Here is a 21149-nt window from a genome sequence, read left to right as displayed (position 1 = left end):
ATGACTAATTGGTTCTTAGTGACAAAAATTACTCCAGCCCTAGAAATTTACTGGGACCTGATTACCAAACCTAGTGACAGGAAATTATATTTTCAGCTACGAATAGGTTCCTTGCCACTCAGGTCACTGACTAGTAGCTGGTCAAATGCTGGTAATGATGCATGCCCTGTATGCGGCACACAGCCTGAATCGATTGGTCATTTCTTGTTTGTATGCCACGCTTATATTGTCCCAAGACGCATTTGGCTGTCTCCATTGTGTAGGGCTTTGGGCACTAAGAGTAGTATTGTGGCCTTGAGGATTTTACGTACTAATACCCTACCAATTATTTCCATTGGTCTTGCCAAATATCTGGGCTGGGCATGGTATCTAAGGAACAAATTGTTACGCCCTCTCTGTCATTCTTAATTGAGCTTTGTGTAATAGAGTTATGGAATACTTTTACTGTTTTAACTCCCCTTACTTTATATGATATTCTATCATCTAGTCGTCTGCCTTACTGTTTAATCCTTTTTTAATACCCATTTTAATATTTATTATATGATGTCTTTTATGATCCTGTTACATTTATTTTTGTGTTTTTAATGAATTGTAACTTTGTGATACTTGTGTCTTTTATGAATTTGAACTTTCGAATAAAGACTGATGATGATGACTAAAGGCCGACTAACCACTATCAATCCTATAAAAAAAATAACCATATTGTGATATGCAGACAAGAGATCACCTTTATGGCTTCGCATAAACGCCGGAAGAATTAGACCAAAGAGAAAACAGTGTTGAAGTTTATCATTTCTAAGAAACTTTTCAGAATGTGAGCTTCGCAGACCAACCATTTGAATTCTTACAGCAAATCAAAATATCCACTCGCATAGTGATAACCACACCTACCCATGCTACAGGTCTATCAACAAGCCCCAAAGTAAATTATACGGTGAATGTGCTAGCGTGTGCTCCCTGAGTGAAGACATCCACTTAGACAGTATCTTGGAAAGTTGTGCTTCTGAAGGTCACAACTGCCTTAAAGTAAACAGGCACTGTGCGTATGCCTGTTGTACTTAAGGTGTCTTGGGCTTTTCAATCTCCATATACTCACTCTATTGGGCTGCATCTTGCCTTACATCTCAACTGTATGTGCAGTGCGTGCTGAACACATGGCATATCCTCACTGCCCAACAACTACCTCCCAGACACCATTCTGGGGGTGTACCATGTGGAGAGGTACTCCAGAATATGCTTTTGTTCATAGTACTTAACTGCTCCTAAACTTTTTATTCCCTGCCTACCAATGGGACCCTGATTCAGCCTGAATCTTACATAAGTGTCTATCTTACCAGCACTGTGGGACTTCTATTTATATGTCCCATTGTAGTCATCTCAAGAGGTGGAGTTAGGGAATGCGCATCTAACAATTGTACTAAAAGTGGAGCTGGACCTTTCGTCATGTGTATACTGGTAATTCCCACTCCTATTTAATGTACAGCTGACTACTACCAGAGGGCAAAACATCACTAAAACAATTAAAGTGCTAGCAAATTAAACACGAATCAGGGTGTTTTGGGTTGGATAAATTCCCCAATTTAACTGAGTCAATGCCACTGTTATATGCTTAGAGAACAAGTTACTTACCTTCGGTAACGATGTATCTGTAAGAAACATTAGTTAGTTAGATTCCTCACCTTAGAATATCCCCAGGCGTCAGACTGGATCCGGAAGATTTTTCGTCAGCAATACCCCTTGCGCGTCGCTAGGCGACGTCTGCGGCTCCGCGTCAGTCGTTGGCGTCGTGCGCCGGAATGACGTCGGAGTACTTAGACGCCGCCCTCGCGCGCTGACGTCAGTTCTTGTACATAGCCTTCCGCGCCAGGAACGCAGAGCCATGCAAAGACCGACACTGGTGCCAAAAATAAAATCTAGGGGCCTGAAAAGGACAACCTTAACCCTAGATGTCAGTTCGCAGAACGGGGAGGATGGGTGGGTCGGTGAGGAATCTAACTAACTAATGTTTCTTACAGATACATCGTTACCGAAGGTAAGTAACTTGTTCATCTGAAAGAAACACGTTAGTTAGATTCCTCACCTTAGAATAGATACCCAAGCAATACCATCCCCGGTGGTGGGTCTGCGAACCAAGATCACACCAGAAAGTCCTGGATGACAGAACGGCCAAAGAAGCCATCCCTCCGGACTTGGCTGTCAAGACAGTAATGCCTGGCAAACGTGTGTAGCGAAGCCCACGTCGCCGCTTGACAAATGTCCTGCAAAGGGACACCCCGTCCCAAAGCAGTAGTAGCCGCTGTGGCCCGAGTGGAGTGGGCGCGCAGCCCAACAGGAGGGTCCTTTTTTGCCAAAGAGTAACAAATTTTGATGCACAAAACGACCCACCGAGAGATGGTCCGTTTGTGCACAGCTTTCCCCTTCTTAGCACCCACGTATCCAACGAAAAGTTGGTCGTCCACCCGGAACTGCTTTGTGCGGTCCAAATAAAAGGAGAGCGCACGTTTTGGGTCCAGACGGTGGAGCCTCTCTTCCTCTTTGGAAGGATGCGGAGGCGGAAAGAAGGTGGGCAAGGTGACAGACTGCCCAAGATGAAATGGAGTCACCACTTTCGGAAGAAAGGAGGGACGAGGCCGAAGGACCACCTTGTCCGGATGAACAGACAGAAAAGGAGGCTTTGATGATAAAGGCTGGAGCTCACTCACCCGTCTAGCCGAGGTGATGGCTACCAGAAAAGCAGTCTTAAGCGTCAGCAGACGAAGAGGACAAGTATGAAGAGGCTCAAAGGGAGCACACATTAGAAAAGTGAGAACAAGATTCAAGCCCCACTGAGGCATTACAAAAGGGACAGGAGGGAACGTGTGAGTAATGCCTTTTAGAAAGCGTGTAACCACAGGGGACTTGAAAAGAGAAGGCTGATCAGGAAGCCGCAAGAAGGCAGAGATGGCAGCAAGATAACCTTTCAGGGTGCCCAGGGCAGAGCCCTGCCGGGCCAGAGAAAGAAGAAAGAGGAGAACCTCAGAAAGAGGGGCGGAAAGGGGATCCACAGCCTTTGCTGTGCACCATGCCACAAATTTGTTCCACCGGCAGGCGTATACCGTCTTTGTGGAGGGACGCCTGGCTGCCAGAATGATATCACAGACTTCAGGAGGCAAGTCAAATGGCATCAACTGCCGCCGCTCAATCTCCACGCATGGAGTTGGAGGCTGGACAGGTTCGGGTGGAGGACCGTCCCCTGCTGCTGCGACAGAAGATCCTCCCGAAGGGGCAGACGTATCGGAGGATCGGTCAACATACTGAGTAGCTCGGGATACCAGTACCTTCGTGCCCAATCCGGAGCCACCAAGATGACTTGGGCCCGGTCGTGCCTGATCTTCTTCAGCACTCTGGGCAGAAGCGGTATAGGCGGAAAGGCGTACAACAGACCGCAACTCCACTCGCGACGAAAAGCGTCGCCGAGCGAGTGCCGCCTTGGAAATTCCAACGCGCAGAACTGCTGACATTGCGCGTTCTCTTCGGTGGCGAATAGATCTAACCAAGGCTCTCCCCACTGCTGAAAGAGACCTTGCGCCACTTCGGAGTTCAGACGCCATTCGTGATCCATCATGCACCGGCGGCTGAGTTTGTCTGCTCTGGCGTTCAGAGAGCCCGCCAGATGTTGAACCACTAGGGTGACGCCCTGGTGTTCCAGCCACGTCCAGAGGCGCAGGGCCTCCTGACAAAGGGTCCACGACCCCACCCCGCCCTGTTTGTTGCAATACCACATGGCGGTGGTGTTGTCCGTGAACACCTGCACGACACTACCCCCTGAGCCAAAGTCAACATCTTGAACCTTTCCTTCCGGAGGAAGGCATTGACGTTCCGGAGGTCCAAGATAGGGCGTAGGCCCCCTTTGCCCTTCTAGGGAACCAGAAAGTAGTGGGAATAACAATCACGACCTACTTCTGGACTCGGAACGCGCTCGACGGCCCCCTTGGCCAAGAGGGCCGAAACTTCCTCGTGGAGAAGATTCAAATGATCCCCCGAGATACGGTGGTGCTGCGGTGGCATGGCTGGAGGGGTCGTCTCGAAGGGGAGGGAGTAGCCCCTTCGGACGATTTGCAGCACCCACCTGTCCGATGTGATGGACCGCCAGTGGAGCAGGTGATGGCGAACTCTGCCGCCCACTGGCGTGGAATGGGCCTGAAAGCTCGGACTAGGAAGGCTTTGAGGCGGATGCTGCCGGGGTGGATGTGGGCTGACCTCGTCGTCCTCCAGAACCGCCTCGGCGGAAACCACGCCCGCGACCGCGCGCAGGTTGGTTCTGCGGCTGGTGGCTAGGCGCACGTGAGGAGGCACCCCTTCCTTGGCCACGAAAGGGGCGAAAAGCGGAAGATTGCGACCGCGGGGCCGAGAGGCCCAAGGACTTGGCCGTAGCCCGGGAGTCCTTAAAGCGGTTCAGCGCACTGTCCGCTTTCTCGCCAAACAGGCGAGTGCCATCAAACGGCATGTCCATGAGAGTGCTCTGGACATCGCCCGAAAATGACGTGGACCGCAGCCAGGCGTGACGTCTAAGCGCCACTGTGGTGGAAATGGCCCTACCCAGCGAGTCCGTGGTGTCAAGCCCACAACTTATAGCATGTCGCGCGGCATCCCTCCCATCGGCCAGAGCCTGGGTAAGTCGTGTCCGGACCTCCTCCGGACACAGGGGCAGCGCGTCCTCCACCGCATCCCACAGAGAGTGGGAATAACGGTCCAAGAGACAAGCGGTGTTCAAAGAACGCAGGCCCAAACTAAGGGAAGAGAACAGCTTCTTGCCGAACTGTTCTAGTCTCTTGGAATCCCGGTCCGGCGGGGCGGTCGGGAAAGAGGATTGGGAGGTGGAGGCCTGGATAACCAGGCTCTCAGGGGTAGGGTGTTGGGACAGAAAACTGGGGTCGCCCGGAGCAGGGCGGTGGCGCCTGGCGACGTTCCTGTCTACAGGAGGAACTGTGGAGGGCTGGGACCAGGTGCCCTGCAGAACGTCAATGAGGGCCTCATTGAATTGCAGCAGAGGCTCAGTGGAGCTTGCTGCAGACTGAAGCACCTCAGTAAGGACGTTAGTCCTCACAGCCACGGCAGGCAGCTCGAGCCCAAGGGCTGCGACCGCCTTGCGCAGCACCACAGAGAAAGCAGCGCCCTCCTCCGAAGCCACAGTCGGAGGAGAGATGAATCCAGTGTCTGGAGAGGTATCCAGGCCACTGGCCTCCCCCAGTTCATCTGCCCAGTCCTGTGACAGTTGAGCCTGAGCGGCCATAGGATCCTCGGATCCCTCCCAGTTGTCCCCATCATCCGACTCCTGGTATAGAGGAGAAAGTAACGGAGCCGGGCGGTAGACATAATGCGTCTCTAGCGGCGCCGATCTCGGCGTCCATCGACGCCGGGCCCGGAGTGGGACTGAACTGAGGCCCGACGTCGAGCGGAGTCGACGTCGGCGTCGGGGGTGGTACCGGTGTCGACGCCGGCGGAGGAGGCGTGACGAGGTCGACCGGCGTCGACGGGGACTCGAGAACGGGTCCCTCGGGCGCTTGCGGCGTCGAGGCCGGAGCCGTCAACGGCGCCGGGGCCGGAGCCACCGGCAGGCAAGGCAGCCCAGTCGGGTCCGCGGGGCCCGAAGGCGCACCAGCGGGCGCCGACGGCGGAGCCAGGTTCCTCATGGCCGAGAGGAAGGCACTGACTTCCGCCCACGTCGCGTTAGTCCCAGGGACCGGAGGGTATGGGGACGTGCGCGGCACCTGCGGCTCCGCCGGAGCCGCGGGGGTGGAACCACCCTGACCCTCGGCCGAGTCGCTCGACCGGCTAGGGGAGTCCGAAGAGCGGTGTCGCCTCTTGGACTTCTTGGAATGCTTCGACTTACCCGAAGACTTGGATCCCGACGACCGATGGTGACGTCGGCTGCGGCTCCGCGACCGATCCTTGGACCTCCTCCTGGACCGGGATCGAGAGGCGCGCGGAGCCGAGTGGCGAATTTCGAGAAGCTTACGGGACCGCTCCCGTCTAGCCTTCGAGGTCAGGGCCTTGCAGTCCGAACACGACTCCGCGTCGTGATCGAGGCCCAAGCAGTAAAGGCACCGGCGGTGATGGTCCGTAACCGACATCAATCGGTTACAGTCCGTACAGGCTTTAAACCCAGGCATCCTACCGGCACCGGTGTCGAGACACGATCAAAAAGGATCAAAAAAGACTAACAGGGGTAGCTCTCCCGGATCGGCGCTTACTGGCGCGGAAAAAAGAAGAACTGAAGTCAGCGCGCGAGGGCGGCGTCTAAGTACTCCGACGACGTCATTCCGGCACACGACGCCGACGACGGACACGGAGCCGCAGACGACGCCTAGCGACGCGCAAGGGGTATTGCTGACGAAAAATCTTCCGGATCCAGTCTGACGCCTGGGGATATTCTAAGGTGAGGAATCTAACTAACGTGTTTCTTTCAGATTCTACAGTCAATCGACAGTGAACAATGTCTCTGAAATACATTATCTGATTCTCTCAATTTCCTTGCACTTACTTCTTAATGTTGTCTTTTTCAAAATCAACCTCAGCCACATGTTAGATGTATTTGTACCTGTGAGTTTTAGTATGCCATGTGGTGACCGTACCACGCAGCAGTGAAGGTTGGTAGTGTGGGGGATTATGGTAGCAGTGTGAGAGAGAGAGCGGAAGGATGGCCATTGTTTAAACAATGAGATTAAAATCACACTACAAATAAAACCGACTGAATCTTTTTCCATAGATGGCTAATCATCTACTGCAAAGAGGCTAACCAAATGTTTTGCTCTTTTTTATTTGTATAAAATTAGTGGATAGGGGCGCTACTCCAGTGAGAAATACTCTGCATATTATTGTTGCCTAAACTTCCTACGTATCCCATAATTCCCCTAGACTAGTTAGTTGATAAAACCACTATGTGATCCCTTTATCCTTTGTATTCACTGGTGTAGCTACACACACTGGATCCCATATTCCTTTCTCTTGGAAATATTATTTTAAAATGTTGTGCCAGAAGATCTGTATCAAACTCTTTCAGAGTTCAGCCCCTGGGAGTGTGCCCATTAGGTTTTTACCTAATCTGAGGCAGGCCATTATGGACGTTTGGAGGAATAAACCCAATGATTCTACTAATAATGATCTAATTTCACTAAACAACCCACCTATGTCAGATAATCCAGAGCACTGCACCTTTAATCTAAAATTACACAAATTGAATCGCCCTTGTGAACTATCTTCCATGATGAAACGCTGCCTTAAACCTCTCATTCCAGCCCAATTCATCCCTGCCGTGGCTAGGTGATATAAATGATACCTTCTTCTCTAACAAAGTAAAACAATATTGGTTGACCTGGTCAGCTCCAATGCATTTTTTTCCCAAGTTCTATATTGGAGACTTTATTGAGAATCCATGAAGCGATTTGCATTTATTGATAAGCCAATTCTTGTTTTTTTAGGTCTTGCATGCGCTGGCTCAGGCGAGACATTTAGTGAGTGGGCTTTAGAAATCCGACCACAAGCTTTTGCTTGTGGCCTAAAGCTTGTGGTTACACGCGCGGGCACGCGCACAGCCGCCATCTGCCTTTCCTATCTCTTCCTCATTAAGCAAATTGTTCAAGCGCATCGCTCGCGGACTTCAAGGCTCAAGCCCGCCCAGCTGCAAGAGTTGTCTTGTGTGTGTGCACTCCCCCACCCCTCCCACTTGTTTTGCAACCTCCGTCTGCTTTGATCAGCCTATTCCTCTGTGTGGCGAGCAGGGCCGGCTGAATGCATTTTTGTGATAAGTTGCGCGCACACAACTCCCGGGCTCGTTTTCACAAGCATCTGCTGTGAATTGTTTGCAGACCGCTTCCCTCCGTCTGCTTTGTTCAGCCTATTCCTCTGTGTGGCGAGCAGGGACAGCTGAATGCGTGTGTTTTAGCGCTTGTTTTTGTGGCTATTGAGTACTCCGTACTAGTATATCTGCTGGCAGTCTTCTCTCCTCCCCGGGATGTTAACCGACCACCCGCCTCCGTTGTTTTTAAGAAACCCCCTGCTGCTACTTTTAAGAAACCCCCACCGCTGCTTTTAAGAAACCCCCCGCCGCTGCTTTTAACCCACCATGTCTTCCTCCCTGCTCTCTAATGTTTTACCCACCCCCTGCTTCAGCATCTCCCATGCCCTCACTCCAGTCCCTGAAGGCGCCCCTCCCCCTCCCTCACCACAGAGCGCATCTGGTATGTTGGTCCCTTCGACTCCACTCTGCTGGCCGCCATTTCCGCCCTTCCTCCCTTTCACACTAGGCGCCTGCACTTTGCTCCTCCCCCACCACAGAGCGCGTCTCGTATTTTGGTCCCTTCGACTCCACTCTGCTGGCCGCCATGTCCATCCTTCCTCCCTCTCACACTCGCCGCCTGCACTTTTCTTTTACAAGTCATTACTGTTGCTGTGTTAGTTCAGTTAAAAATGCATGTTTATGGCCAATGACAGTCAGATCTGAACCAACCCACTGCCCTTCCTGGACCGTCTTGCTTTTGACCTTCACATACATTTTGATCTGACCATATTTCATGTTTTCAGAGTCGCATATCGCTGCAAAGGACCTAAGTACAGCAGCGTACTTGGGAAAATGATGTGGCATATAGGCATGAGCTGGCGTCAGCTCACCATCTTGTAATTCTGGGCAAATCACTTAATCTTCCCATTACTACAAAAAAGTTGACCCTTTGTAATGTAATCTGGAGCTCAAGTAAAGTGCTCCAATGCCCTTAGGCCAAAATTACACTATATAAAACTGCAAAAAATACATTCTCTTCTATTGATTTCCCATCTTCTGGCTTCAGTGAGTAGAATTTGTATCTTTCTATTACAGGTATGACTTTCCTTTCATATGACATTTGACTGCATAATCAAATACATATAATTCTCCCAGCGGATACAAAGGTACCTGAATCGTTCTGAGTCATTCACAGCCATGGCTTTCCTAGAGATAACTTTCTCTAATGAAAATACCTTTCACCCTCCAATACTTCCAAATGAGCTAGGAAAACCTCAAACATACTCCTCTCCATGAGATGTTCACCGATAGATGGTAGACCTATAGGAAGAATGTTGGACATATTTAAGGGTGTCAGCATAGAATCCTCTTAAGAGCCGGTATCAAAGTGGTAGAACTAAATGAAATATGTTGTGTTGTTTGATGGTCGTGACGTGTGCACAATCATAGTTCACTCACCAGCTCTGTTCTTTTGTAGTAATTCGGGTCTGCCACTAAGTGGCGCACTAAGGTTGCGCCTTATTTCGTATTACGGAAGTGCCAGTGTTTTATCTGAAACACTCCCTGGGAACAGCTGCACCTGGCTCTGAAGGAACTTTAACCCTTCACCTTTCACCATCCCTCTGGCTTCTGCTCTGTCTGGCCACACTACACAGTGTGCGTGGCTCAAACACAAGCTGTTTTCTTCCACAGCCGCACATGCACATTCCAGGAGGGGTGTTCCCACATCTGCAATGGATTGGTCCTCTCTGTGCTGGCACAGAGCGTGCACAAGTCAGTGCCAGGGCACTACAATAACAAGCATTGGCATTGCCAATAGGTCTCGCTTTAGGGACCTTATAAGTATATAGTTATGCCGCACACTATCCTTGGTGCAACAACATCAACTGTTGCATGGCTAAACACTTATAAGGTACAAGGTTTAGCCATGCAACAGCTGATGTTGTTGCACCAAGGATATTGTGCTGCATAACTAAATACTTATAAGATCCCAAAAGCTAGACCTATTGGCTATGCCAATGCTTGTTGTAAAAAGCCACATAGTTGGCTTCAGTGTGATGGAGCTTGATCGTTTAAAATAATCAGCCTTGATCAAATCCTGCTCATTGGGTGTGATACTAATATCTACTTAAAAAACATGCCTAACAGAGTGTCTCGTGAATATGTGAAAATGTTAAACTGCAACGTAAAAGCATACGGAAGTGTTTAAAACTGCATCATAAAAGCATGCAGAAGCATCACAAACTGGTTTGAGATTAAGTCATTCATGACAGCGAGAGAAACTTACTAATGTGCTGTAATAATAAAGTGAAAAGTATTAATGCAAACTATAGTTTACCAAAATATGATTATGAAAACACTTCAGTGAAAATAAATTTTACCCACTGAGACGTACATTGACCTGACTTACTGGATCCCCAGGAGGCAACGCAACCATGGACATTTAATGACATGTTCTCTCCATGTGTTGAATAGAGTATGCCTTTCAAACTGGGTGAAATATGTGTGTGAGGTATGAATGCGTGAGCGTGGCAAGTTAGGATGTGATGTTGTGTGAGTTAGTTGTGGGGTGAGGAAGATTATAGTATAGGGGTTTCTTTATACAAATAAGTTTTACTATCTACTAAATCATGAAATATTGAAGTACAGTTATACCCAACAAAAATTCTCTTCTGCATAAAAAAACAAAAAAAAGAAACGTCAATTTATTTTGAAAATGATTTTTACTCTTTGAAAAAAAATGGTAAAAAACAGAAATTATATGAATAAGCACTGTTTATTTGATGTATGAACATAGCAAAGGGACCGCCCAAGGAGCTTATCTAGCCGCTATTGAAGAAATACAGGTCAAGTGGGATTGCTCTTCGAGCATTCGTTTCAGGCTTTTGTTCTCCCCCCTTCTCCCAGACCTACATTATAATTTTTAGAGGGTACCTTTTGTAGATTACATAAATATACTTTCTCCAGAGGTTGAGAATGCATCTCAGAATCTCTCCATCTTATCAGTGAAAATATGCTCAGTTGTGCCACTGCCTCAGCTCAGCGTTGGGCACCCCTCAAATAAAATTGCATAGCTCACCTATTCTAAAATATTTAAAGGTTTAGGAGGAATCTAAAGGAGCAGTGCCCATCCTGTACACAATTGCTATAGATTTCATGTTCTTCAAAATCACAGTCTGCAACTCTCAATTCAGTTTTTGGAAGACGATTGAAGAGATGTCCTAGAAAGCCACTGACTGGCTTCAGAGAAGTGCATTTGAAATTTGGCTACATCAGGATCCTCTTGGAGCGGCACTGTCGCCCATTTAAGTTGAAAAGAGTAGGGCTCAGCAGGTCTCAGTTTATCGGAGGTGTAAATCGCTTGTGATATTATTCACATCCTGTGAGAGTGACACTTGTTATCAAGATCTGGGATGAACTAAGCGACTTCGATGTTGTTCATGCCGCCTTCATGGTTAAAACTATGTTGTGTCCCAAAGTAAGCACTTGTACACTCTGTAGTGTGGATATTTTCTATTTATTTGTTGCCTTAACCTATGGTGATAACACACAAAAAAAGAAAAAAATCCGGGTTGGCGGGAGTTGCTCCTGTAATTCACTGGTTCCAGGAAGGTCGGGAGGGGCGGGGATTTCCAGTCGGTAGTCCGGAGACATTTATTTATTTTATTTATTTATTTTGCACATTTATAGAGCGCTCTGATACCCGGAGGTGTCCTGGCGCTAGAAAGATAGACTGGTATGTTGAAGCGTGCTTACTGAGTGAAGAGCCATGTTTTTAGACCTCTTCTAAAGGCCATCAGATTCTGGATTTGTCTGAGCGCAAGTGGAAGTTTATTCCAGGCCTCCGCGGCCCCGAGAGAAAAACTCCTGCCTCCCCAGCGAGCTCTTTTAATTCTGGGGACCGTGACCAAAGCCAGTTGTCCTGACCTCAGAGTTCTTGCTGGTTTATGCCAACAGAAAAGAGATTTCAAGTGTCTGGGTCCCGAATCGTGGAGGGCCTTAAAGACCATGCAAACTGCCTTGAAAATGATTCTTTTACGGACCGGCAGCCAATGAAGCTTGACCAGCTCCTGAGATACCGAGGCAAATTTGGGTGTGTCAGTGATTAGGCGAGCAGCTGCATTTTGCAGAAGCTGAAGTTTACTTAATATGCTCTGCTGGGCGTTTAACATCAGGCTGTTACAGTAGTCTAGGCGTGATAGCACTAGACCCGTAACTATTGTTTTCCTGTGTTTCTTCTCGAGATAGGGTAATATTTTCCTGATGGTTTTGAGTATGAAATGGAGGGAGGAGGAAAGAGTGCTCACCTGGGCTTTAAAGGTCAGGGAGGTGTCCACCAGAATACCGAGATTTTTCACTTTGTCCACCGGATCTGGAAGAGGTCCCATTTCGTCTGGCCACCATCTCGGGGACCAAAAGTTGTCTCTGTCACCAAAGAGCAGAACCTCTGTTTTTGAGGAGTTCAGCTTGAGGCAACTCTGTGCCATCCAGCGGCCAACTTCAAGCATACAGTTTCTGAATCTATCGGCGGTGTTTTCTGTATTACCGGGAAGGAGGGACACCACAATCTGTGTGTCGTCGGTGTAAGCCGTGAGTTGAAAGCCGAAGGATCGAATCACCGGGGCAAGGGTGGACACATATACATTAAAAAGGGTTGGGCTTAGCGAAGACCCCTGGGGAACTCCGCAAGGAAGCACAAAGGAGTGAGATTCGTGGCTGCCCAGCGCCACTGTCTGGGATCTGTCAGACAGGAAGGCTTGTAAGATTTTTAAAGCCTTTCCCTGAATTCCACAGGCCCTCAACCGGTCCACCAATAGCTTATGGTGGACCGTGTCGAAGGCCGCAGAGAGGTCCAATAGGATCAGAGCTGCTCTGCCCCCTGTATCCATCACCTGCCTAATGTCTTCCATGGATTTGATCAGGGCGGATTCCGTGCTGTGCCCCTCTCGAAAGCCGTGTTGGGAGGAATCCAGTACATCCGCAGATTTTAGGAAGGCGCTGAGTTGTGCGTTCAAGTAACCTTCTATTATTTTGGCCGGGAGGGGGAGTCTGGCAATCGGGCGATAATTGTTCATCTCCGTGATATCAAGATTGGGTTTTTTGAGCAGGGGTAAGATGGAGGCTTGCTTCCAGCTAGAGGGATATTCCCCTTTCTCCAACATCTGATTGAAGAGGGGAGTAAGACCCCTGGCAATTGCATCTGGTGCAAGTTTAGTTATTGTTGTGAGGCAGGGGTCATGAGGGGAGCCTGATTTAATTTTTAGTAGGCGACTTCTCACTTCTTTTTCCGTGATGGGCGGGAAGTATAGAAGCGTGAGTTCAGGTCTGGCGGGAACGGGAGCCTCCCTCGGGGAAGAAGTCATCACTATACTATCTAAGGGGAGAAAGATGTTTTCCACCTTATCACGAAAGAAGGTAGCCAAACTTTCGCAGAGTGAGAGGCTTGCTGGAATTTCAATGGGTTTGGGGTTTGCTAGGGAAGCGACCGTGAGGAAGAGTTCTTTAGGGGTATTGGTAGCATCTTCTATCTGTCTCGTGAGAAAGGCTTTTTTCGCTTGAAGGATGGATTCCTTGTAGCGTCTTTGTTCCGAATTAAGCGTTTTTTTGTCAGCTTCTCTATAGTGCATGCGCCAGATTTTTTCAAGTTTTTTGCACCTTATTTTGTGTTCCCTTATTTGATCTGTGAGCCACGGTGCGGCAGGCTTGGCCCGAGTGGAGTGGATGGTTTTAGGGGGGGCTAAGAGTAGACAAGCCCGGTCCAGCCAGGAGGTATAGGTCTTAGCTGCTTCCTCCACATTGTTCGGAAGGGGGGGTAATGTAGTGTTTAATGTGTTATCTAGCGAGTCCCCTGTGATGTTTTTCCATTTTCTCACTTGTTTCGGGGTGTTTCTCTTGTTAACTGGTTTTTCATAAGTGGTGAGAGGAATAGAGAAGTGGATTGCTGAATGGTCAGACCAGAAAACTGGTAGAACCAAGGAGACTTTCAAGTTGAGCTGATTAGAGAAAATCCCGTCTAGGGTGTGTCCTGCTCTATGAGTAGGATCCATTACTAGCTGTGGCATGTCGATCCCAGCCAATAGGTCGATAAGTTCCTGGGTGTCAGGAGATGTTTTGCTTTCCAGATGGAAATTGAAATCACCCAGAAGAGTGAATCTTTGGGAGCCGGCTACTGCTTCTAGTAAGACATCCAGGAAGTTGCGGAGAGGAATAAAACACAAAACAAACAAGCCAGGGGTCAGTGGACAATATTCAATTCTCGGAGTAGAGGAAGGGGAACGTGAGGGATCACCGAGCGTAGCCAGCAAGTGGAAACCAGAGGAGAAAATGATAAGCGGAGTCCACCCCACAGAATTACCCGTTCCGTCCCCGTGACTTTGTGAGCCGCTGTATACGATAACGTGCCTGCTCCAGCCTCCCTCCTCCTGGAGTGTGGCGGGGCGTAGCGCGGTGCTGTTGTCCTCCGGGCATGTATCCGCGATCAGGGACCTCTGGTGGGATGTCAGGATCACCAGCAAGCGTGCCGTCTTCAGAGAGCTCCTTCTGCGTCTTCTTCTCTTCCTCGTTCTCTCCTGATGGCTCCTCGGGGTACGCGCCTGTACTATCGCCCACTTCCTTTTTCTTCTTGCCGGCCTCTTCCGATAGGAAACTCGAGGATGACGTCAGGCCTCTCGACTCCTCCTCTTGCACCCTCCACAAAAAATTAAAGGGACCGTCCTCGTCCCGGACCTGTAGTACCAGGATATTGGCGTCAGCGAGGGTCCCCGAGTCCTGTCCCCCAGGATCCTCCCGACAAACTACTACACTGCATAACACTTCTGACGTCCCATCTTTGGCCTTCCAAATCAGACAATTTTTCTCTGCACCCCAAGCCGAGGTTAAGATAAGCTTCCTGAGATACTGGAGAATGAAAACATTACAGACGATAGATAACAGGCTAAAAGATATTTTTTACATGGCCTCATTTTGAAAAATTGATTTATAATCTGAAAGGTCATCTGTCAGAATATGAAGAAGATTGGGTGAGGTTTACGGATTCTTAGGAAGAACTTGGCTACGCCTGGACCCTTCTACACTACTCAACATTCTAGGGTGCGATATTCCCTGAACAGATGCTTAGGTCATGCAGATCACAGCATGGAGGACGTATTGCTGTGTGCTCAGGTTTCACAGTCGACGTTATGGAATGTTTACAGACCATTCTCTGAAAATCATGTGTACTCCTAGGCACAGTAATCCTGTATAGTCTCACTTTGTTGATTGAGAATCACAGGTGACAGAGATTTGGGGCACTGAATCACAATTGTACAAATCATTGAGAAAGCTCCAGGCATTGGCTCTAATATTCCAGGTGAAAGAAGTGTATGTGATAACTGAAGATTCTAGTAGAAACCATATCTTGATCACTCAGTGGTGGAGGGGTTGGGTAAAAGTTTTACATTTCCCTTTTTCTGAGGTGGGACAGTTTTAGATTATGTGGAGGTGGCATGGAGGACTGAGAAGCAAGAGGGGTACAGCTGTTACCTATTGGTTGAAGTTGTATGGTTTATTTGTTGCTGGGCCATCAAATTAACATGGAGCTGTGGTGCTTTCTTTGAATAGGACTAAATTTCCTGTTTGGTGTTCTTTGGCAAGTCAAAGTATAGACCACGCGCACAGTCAGTACTTTGAACTAAACGAAGACGAGCACCTCGGCCCGGTCAATGAAAATAATGTAGTGAAAACCTACTACAACGTCAATCTTCCTGATGGACAGTATATTCTACAGCATAATCTCTACCCTTATGGTCTCAGCTTTAAAATGGAGTTGTGTCATGATATCAAAAAGGCCCAGACATTTCACTTCAGTCAAGATGCTTTAACATGCTTAAGCAAAAGAAGCAATTTAACATTCTTGACACTTTCTGGGATTGGATTCCAAAGCCACTTGCCAGAACGATTCTGATAGAAATTGAGCTATGCAGTCTGTCCGAGCAGGAACCACAATCCTAGTCACAGTAAGTCACAACACACCCTAAATTATCTTGTGCTCACCCTCTGATAGATTGCCTATTTAGTTAAGCCTAGCTGATCTGTGCCAATGTGTAACACATCAAACAGTAACACAGTGAAAACATCACAAAAAGACTCCACGCCAGTTTACAGAAATAGAGCATAATTTTATAAATAAAACAAGACCAAAATGACAAAACTCCAAGCGGTAGAAGTTGAAATATTAATTTTTAAAGATAACATGCAAAAGCACAGCTTAGAAGCAGTAAGTGCTTAAAGAGTTAATTGGTTGTGCTGGACCAGGACAAAATCAAGAGATCAGGCTGACCGCGAAGAAGTGAGGACTGGATACAGGATACATGCAGGGCCTGCTGAGTAAAAGTGCCTTGATCCTGGTCGCAAACACCTAGATGCGGGGATGCAGCAGAGCGATGTGTCATGATCCCCATGCATTTGAGGTGATCCACCAAATTTCTCCACCCAATGGTGGTGATGTGTTGGTTCTATGAGCGAGGCACTAGGCCAGAGGTGCGGTGGTTCCAAAAGCGATGCTCCAGTTTTCTCCATGCTGCAGAGGAGAGGTGTCGATCTTCTCCACGCAGTGGCGGCAATGCTTTGGTTCTAAAGTGACACCTCCGGAGGCGATGCAGCAGTTCCAAGTGCAATCTGTCGATCTGGTTCCTGCAACGGCACTGATGCGTCGGATCCAATCGGCGCAACACTGTCAATGCATGGGTTCTGGTTGAGCCAGCACTTTATACTCACTTCCAAGGGGCCAGGACTGGGTTGGCACCACTTGGCAGAGCAGGATTTGCAGCAAGCAAGGTCTAGGTTCTGTTGGTATGGTGAAGAAAAGTCTTTGCTATCCCTGAGACTTCAGAACAGGAGACAAGCCAACAAGTCCTTGGATATACTAAAGTTCTGGGATGTAGATATGCAGGTCAAATCCTTCTCACTCTCAGGCATGAGGACAGGAGGCAGCAGGCCAGCACAACAAAGCAGTCCAAGTAGAGTGGCAGTCTCTCCAGCAGCACAGCAGTCCTTCTTCCTGGTCGAATGTCCTCAGTTCCAGAAGTGTTCAGAGTTGGAAGTGTCAGAGTACTTATATCCATTTGAGCCTTTGAAGTGGGTGAGACGCCAAAGAGATGCCTTTGAAGTGCACAAGTCCCTGCCTTTCATGCCCTGGCTCCACACTCACTACAGGAGGTATCCAGCCGTTTGTGTGGGCGACAGGACACAGCCCTTTCAGGTGTATCAGCTCCACCCTTACATCCAAGTCTTCCTTACAGCCGAAGACTAAAACAAGTTGCCTCTGAATTTACATTTTCTAAAAAGTCACTGTATCCTTAGGAAAAACGTTCATATCTTAACCCCTTGTGTGCGCACGACGGCTCCCGGCCGTCGTGCATTACGGTGGGCGTGTGCGCACGACGGCCGGGAGCCGTCGTGACCGTAAACGCCGTTTATTTCTCTCGCACAGCGGGAGAAATAAACCCGCACGCAAGGGGTTAATTGATTCCCAAATAAGTTTGGTGCCCTGCATTAACTACTTTATCCGTTAATCCGCCGTGCCAAGCCGAATTTCTGGGTGACAAAACGCACTATAATTTCACTAACGTACCGAAACTATTGGTTAAGTTCAAAACCTTTTGTTAAGCACACTGGGCTATTCAGAGGAAGGCATGCAGTTCTTAACACGTTGACTATACATAATGTTTAAGGCAATCAGCTCCGCAGCACTTCAAGTGCCCCCAAAAATTTAAAAACTCAGGGCTGGAGGTGAATATTCATGGTAGAACTCCCAAAAGTGTGGAATGTTCTTGAGTTATTTAAGAAGACTAGTTCTTCTGGAAACAATAAAAACACAATCTTTCTCCCAGTATAATTTTCAACCTTAAACTGCCATTAAATTACTTCATTTAACTTCCATTATTATTACACAGAGATTCTCAGAGCCAAGAGAAATTACACTGGGCACAACCACGATTTGAAGAAAAAATAAATATAGAGCACTGATTTCCAGATGAGCAGATTAACTAGGATTGCAAGTCAAAAGTCTAATTGTGGCAATAAACTGGCTTTGAGAGCCTGAGAAACAATACCAAACAAAACAAACCTTTACACAGCTACTCATGTTTCTAAGCATATTCCTTGAGAATATTTTCAGATGTTTTATTTCAGATGGCCTTTCATTTCATCAAACCTTTTATCAAAACTACTAAACATCTATCGTTTGTTTCAACAGTAGTGGAAATAGTACCAAACACTAAATAAAAAGTCGAACAGCTTGAAACTCTCATTTGAATGGATGAGCTTAATTTGGTAATTTAAATTGAAAGGGTGACTTTAACATGTGGTGACAGAAAATGCTTTTAAGTCTTCTGACATAAGTTGGTGATGGACAACATCTTGCTGTCAATGTTTAGTAATCTGTAGAAAATGTTGGTACCATGCAAACAAGACTCAATAGATCAATGGACTTAAGAATCATGACAGCAAGAATAAGCCACTTCTGTGTTCAAACTAGAGGTGTGCAAAATTAACAAAATAAAAAGTTGATCGTATAACCTTAGTCTCACAAACATTATACAAAACTACAAATACTTTGTGAAAAATCGTTGACTGGACATACCTCGCATTTGAAAGCCACATGGTATTCAAGCAGAAGGCTGGTTTGAGAAAAAACTGCCTCCTGGTAGACATTCTTTATTCAAACCAGTCTGGTTAAGGCTACAATCAAATACAGGTTTGTATTATGTGAATTGTTAACATTTTGCACGTTTTTCTTCATAGGAAAAAAAATCCCAAATCACAAAATACAAAATCTGCGTAACAGCAATGGAGCAAAGTCCTACTTTAAAGATAAGATTGCTCATCTTTGCTGGATCAATCATCAAATTGGTCAGTCGTTCAACACTGCAGTCAGGATACCATATTCAGAATAAAAGGGAAATGAATAAAGAGAGTCTCTTTAGAAAAACTCAATAGATTAATCATGAAATAAACTTCACAACAAAACACAGCTACCTCATGAGCTAAATCGAATTTAGCCAATACACTCACCTATTTTAACCTTTGCTGCTTCAATCTCTGCCTGCTGCTTACTTTGGAGCAGCTCTTGTTCTCGCTCATGAATTCCTTTGCCAATCTTTTTGTTTTCTTCTTTCTGGTTATTAATCACTTTGAGAAGTTCCTCATTTTTACCCTGGAGAAGCTCCAAGCTTTTTTGAGATTGACTTAGTTGACTTTGGAGGGTTATGTTCATTGACTGGAGAGAAATCACTGCCATGAAAAAATGGAAATGTAAGCCAAACAACCTTAACTTCCAAGCATGGAACTGTGTTCAACAATATAAAAGCCTGGACATTAAACAGCATTGTTAAGATCTTTATTTAAATGGAGCTGAAGGTACCAAACTAATGAGGAAACTGAATAGTTCTCAAATAAGGAATCCACCATCAGATCTAGATGTACACGGAGCATATGCAAATAAAGGAATGTAACTTACTGGAAAGTATACATGTTGTTAGGTGCTGCATTAGCCCATATGTGATGTTAACTAGTTCTTTAATGTGCCATGAAGATTTAGAAAAGCCTTACATCTTCAATCTTGGACACCATTATGGGAAAAAGTATTTTCAACAATAAGCCTTGCAGTAAACATGTCTTTTAATTATTTTAACATTCTAGGACATGTAACTCATTTGAAACAATGCACTTACTATTAACAACGGGAACTAATCAGATCCAGGCGGCTACAGGAGGGTTTTTAAAATCTATGTGAAAGTGTATTAAGTTCTTAATTAAGTCCGTTTTGCAATGAATTTCAATTATTGAATTTATGGTAATTTCTATGCCATTTATGAATTATAAATTATTTTGAAAATTGTGTCTTTTTTTATCAAAGCAAATTGGTTGCAGTATGACTGAATGGCCTTACAATAACAAATATGAATACACAGAAGCAATTTTTTTGAGCCGTGAAGGAATATCTGTAACTCTGAAACACACATGCTTTAAGCTAGCCGAACTGATGAAATGACCGCATGGAATATGAAATGGCATCCTGGTTTAAAAGACCATGTAAATCAGCACCATAATACCCAAGAATCTAAGTATTTTCCCAATTAACCTATGAATGGGCCTGAATAAATGATCCAAAATATATGTTCCACAGTGAATAAAAGGAACATGGACTACACTGAAAAATCCCTGGAGAACTTTGTCATCCATCCAGAAACGCAGAAAGTAGTCAATGTGCGGCGTTTGTGTGCTCCTTCTCCCAATGAATGGCAAATCAATGAAAGGAGGAATATGATGGTAAAAAAACACAGATCACCAACCAGAGAATAAATGTAAAAACAAGGGTCCAGATAGAGGGCTCTACCCATGGTGAGGCAAAAGATTTAGACAAACACAGAGATACTGAAGAGTTAATATGATTAAAGAAAACAGCAGCAGAAAGGCTGAGCTGATAATACTCTTGGCGATCATGGTGGGAATGGAGTAGATCTGAAATAAACAAGAAAAACTAGCTACTAGGACAATATACGTGTAGTATGTGTCTGCGTAGGGAAACCAATTGGTTTTATATGAAGGCCCTCACCCACCAACCTAGTTGGTGGCATGCATGCTTCATCATCGGGCCCCACCCGAGGTACCGAGTGTACCTCAGGTGTGCTGCGACGCCTGGTTACAGGGGAGCGGATTTTGTTAAGTGAGTGTGAGTGCTGGTGTGCAGAGTGAGGTTTTAAAATTCTGTCCCAGGGGTCCCGAACAGTTATTTTATTGGTGGGCCCCTGGCAGAGTTAAAAACAAAGGCTTTTGGACGTGTAGGGATGGACTTATGGTCTCCCACGTCCAGTGTGGTCTACTAGTTTTAGCCAGGCCTTTTTTCTAAACTGGCTTTCTTCAGGACCTTTTATGTGTAGGGGTGATACAGGGGGCCTATATGTTGTCAGTACCCTGTAAGTGTAGCACACACTAAGGTGCTGTAACTGTGAGAAGTGTTTCCTCTCCGTTTGTACTCCTAATTTCAAAGGACATACTCCCAGGGTCTCTGCCGGGGGTCCGAGAATCCTGTGCACTTTGGCGTGATCTGCAGTCCCACTGTTAAACCTATGGTCCGGTCAGAAGCTCCTGGGAGTTTGTCCTTTGAAATTAGGAGTACAAACGGAGAGGAGTGCTTCTTTTCACCTGCGAGGGTATCCAGGCGCTGGCAGAGTCCAGCTGATTAGCCAAATAGCCAGGTCTTGGGGACTTTCTGAACTCTGGAAGAGATTGGGAGGGCCGTAGATGAAAAGGTAGCTTGGTCCAGGTTGTCGCTCCTAGGTAGGAGAAGGAGCGACCTCTGCATCTGCTACATCTGATGCATGGGGTGAGGGTTAGAGAAAGGGGCGCA

The 21149-nt window shown here is 46.8% G+C and overlaps 1 protein-coding gene across 1 annotated transcript in view; it reads right to left on the bottom strand.

Moving 5' to 3' along the window:
- Nucleotides 1-21149, bottom strand: part of CCDC14 (coiled-coil domain containing 14) — a 128724-nt gene that overhangs the window by 34529 nt on the left and 73046 nt on the right. The window contains exon 11 of the mRNA XM_085647310.1: nucleotides 18812-19030. Coding sequence (XP_085503436.1) covers nucleotides 18812-19030 — 219 coding nt within the window. The remainder of the gene's footprint in view (nucleotides 1-18811; nucleotides 19031-21149) is intronic.

Source organism: Triturus cristatus, chromosome 3_2 (genome assembly GCF_964204655.1).
Source record: "Triturus cristatus chromosome 3_2, aTriCri1.1, whole genome shotgun sequence".
Taxonomy (NCBI): domain Eukaryota; kingdom Metazoa; phylum Chordata; class Amphibia; order Caudata; family Salamandridae; genus Triturus; species Triturus cristatus.
Note: the sequence above shows the minus strand (reverse complement) of the source record. Positions and strands in the feature narration are given on the sequence as shown.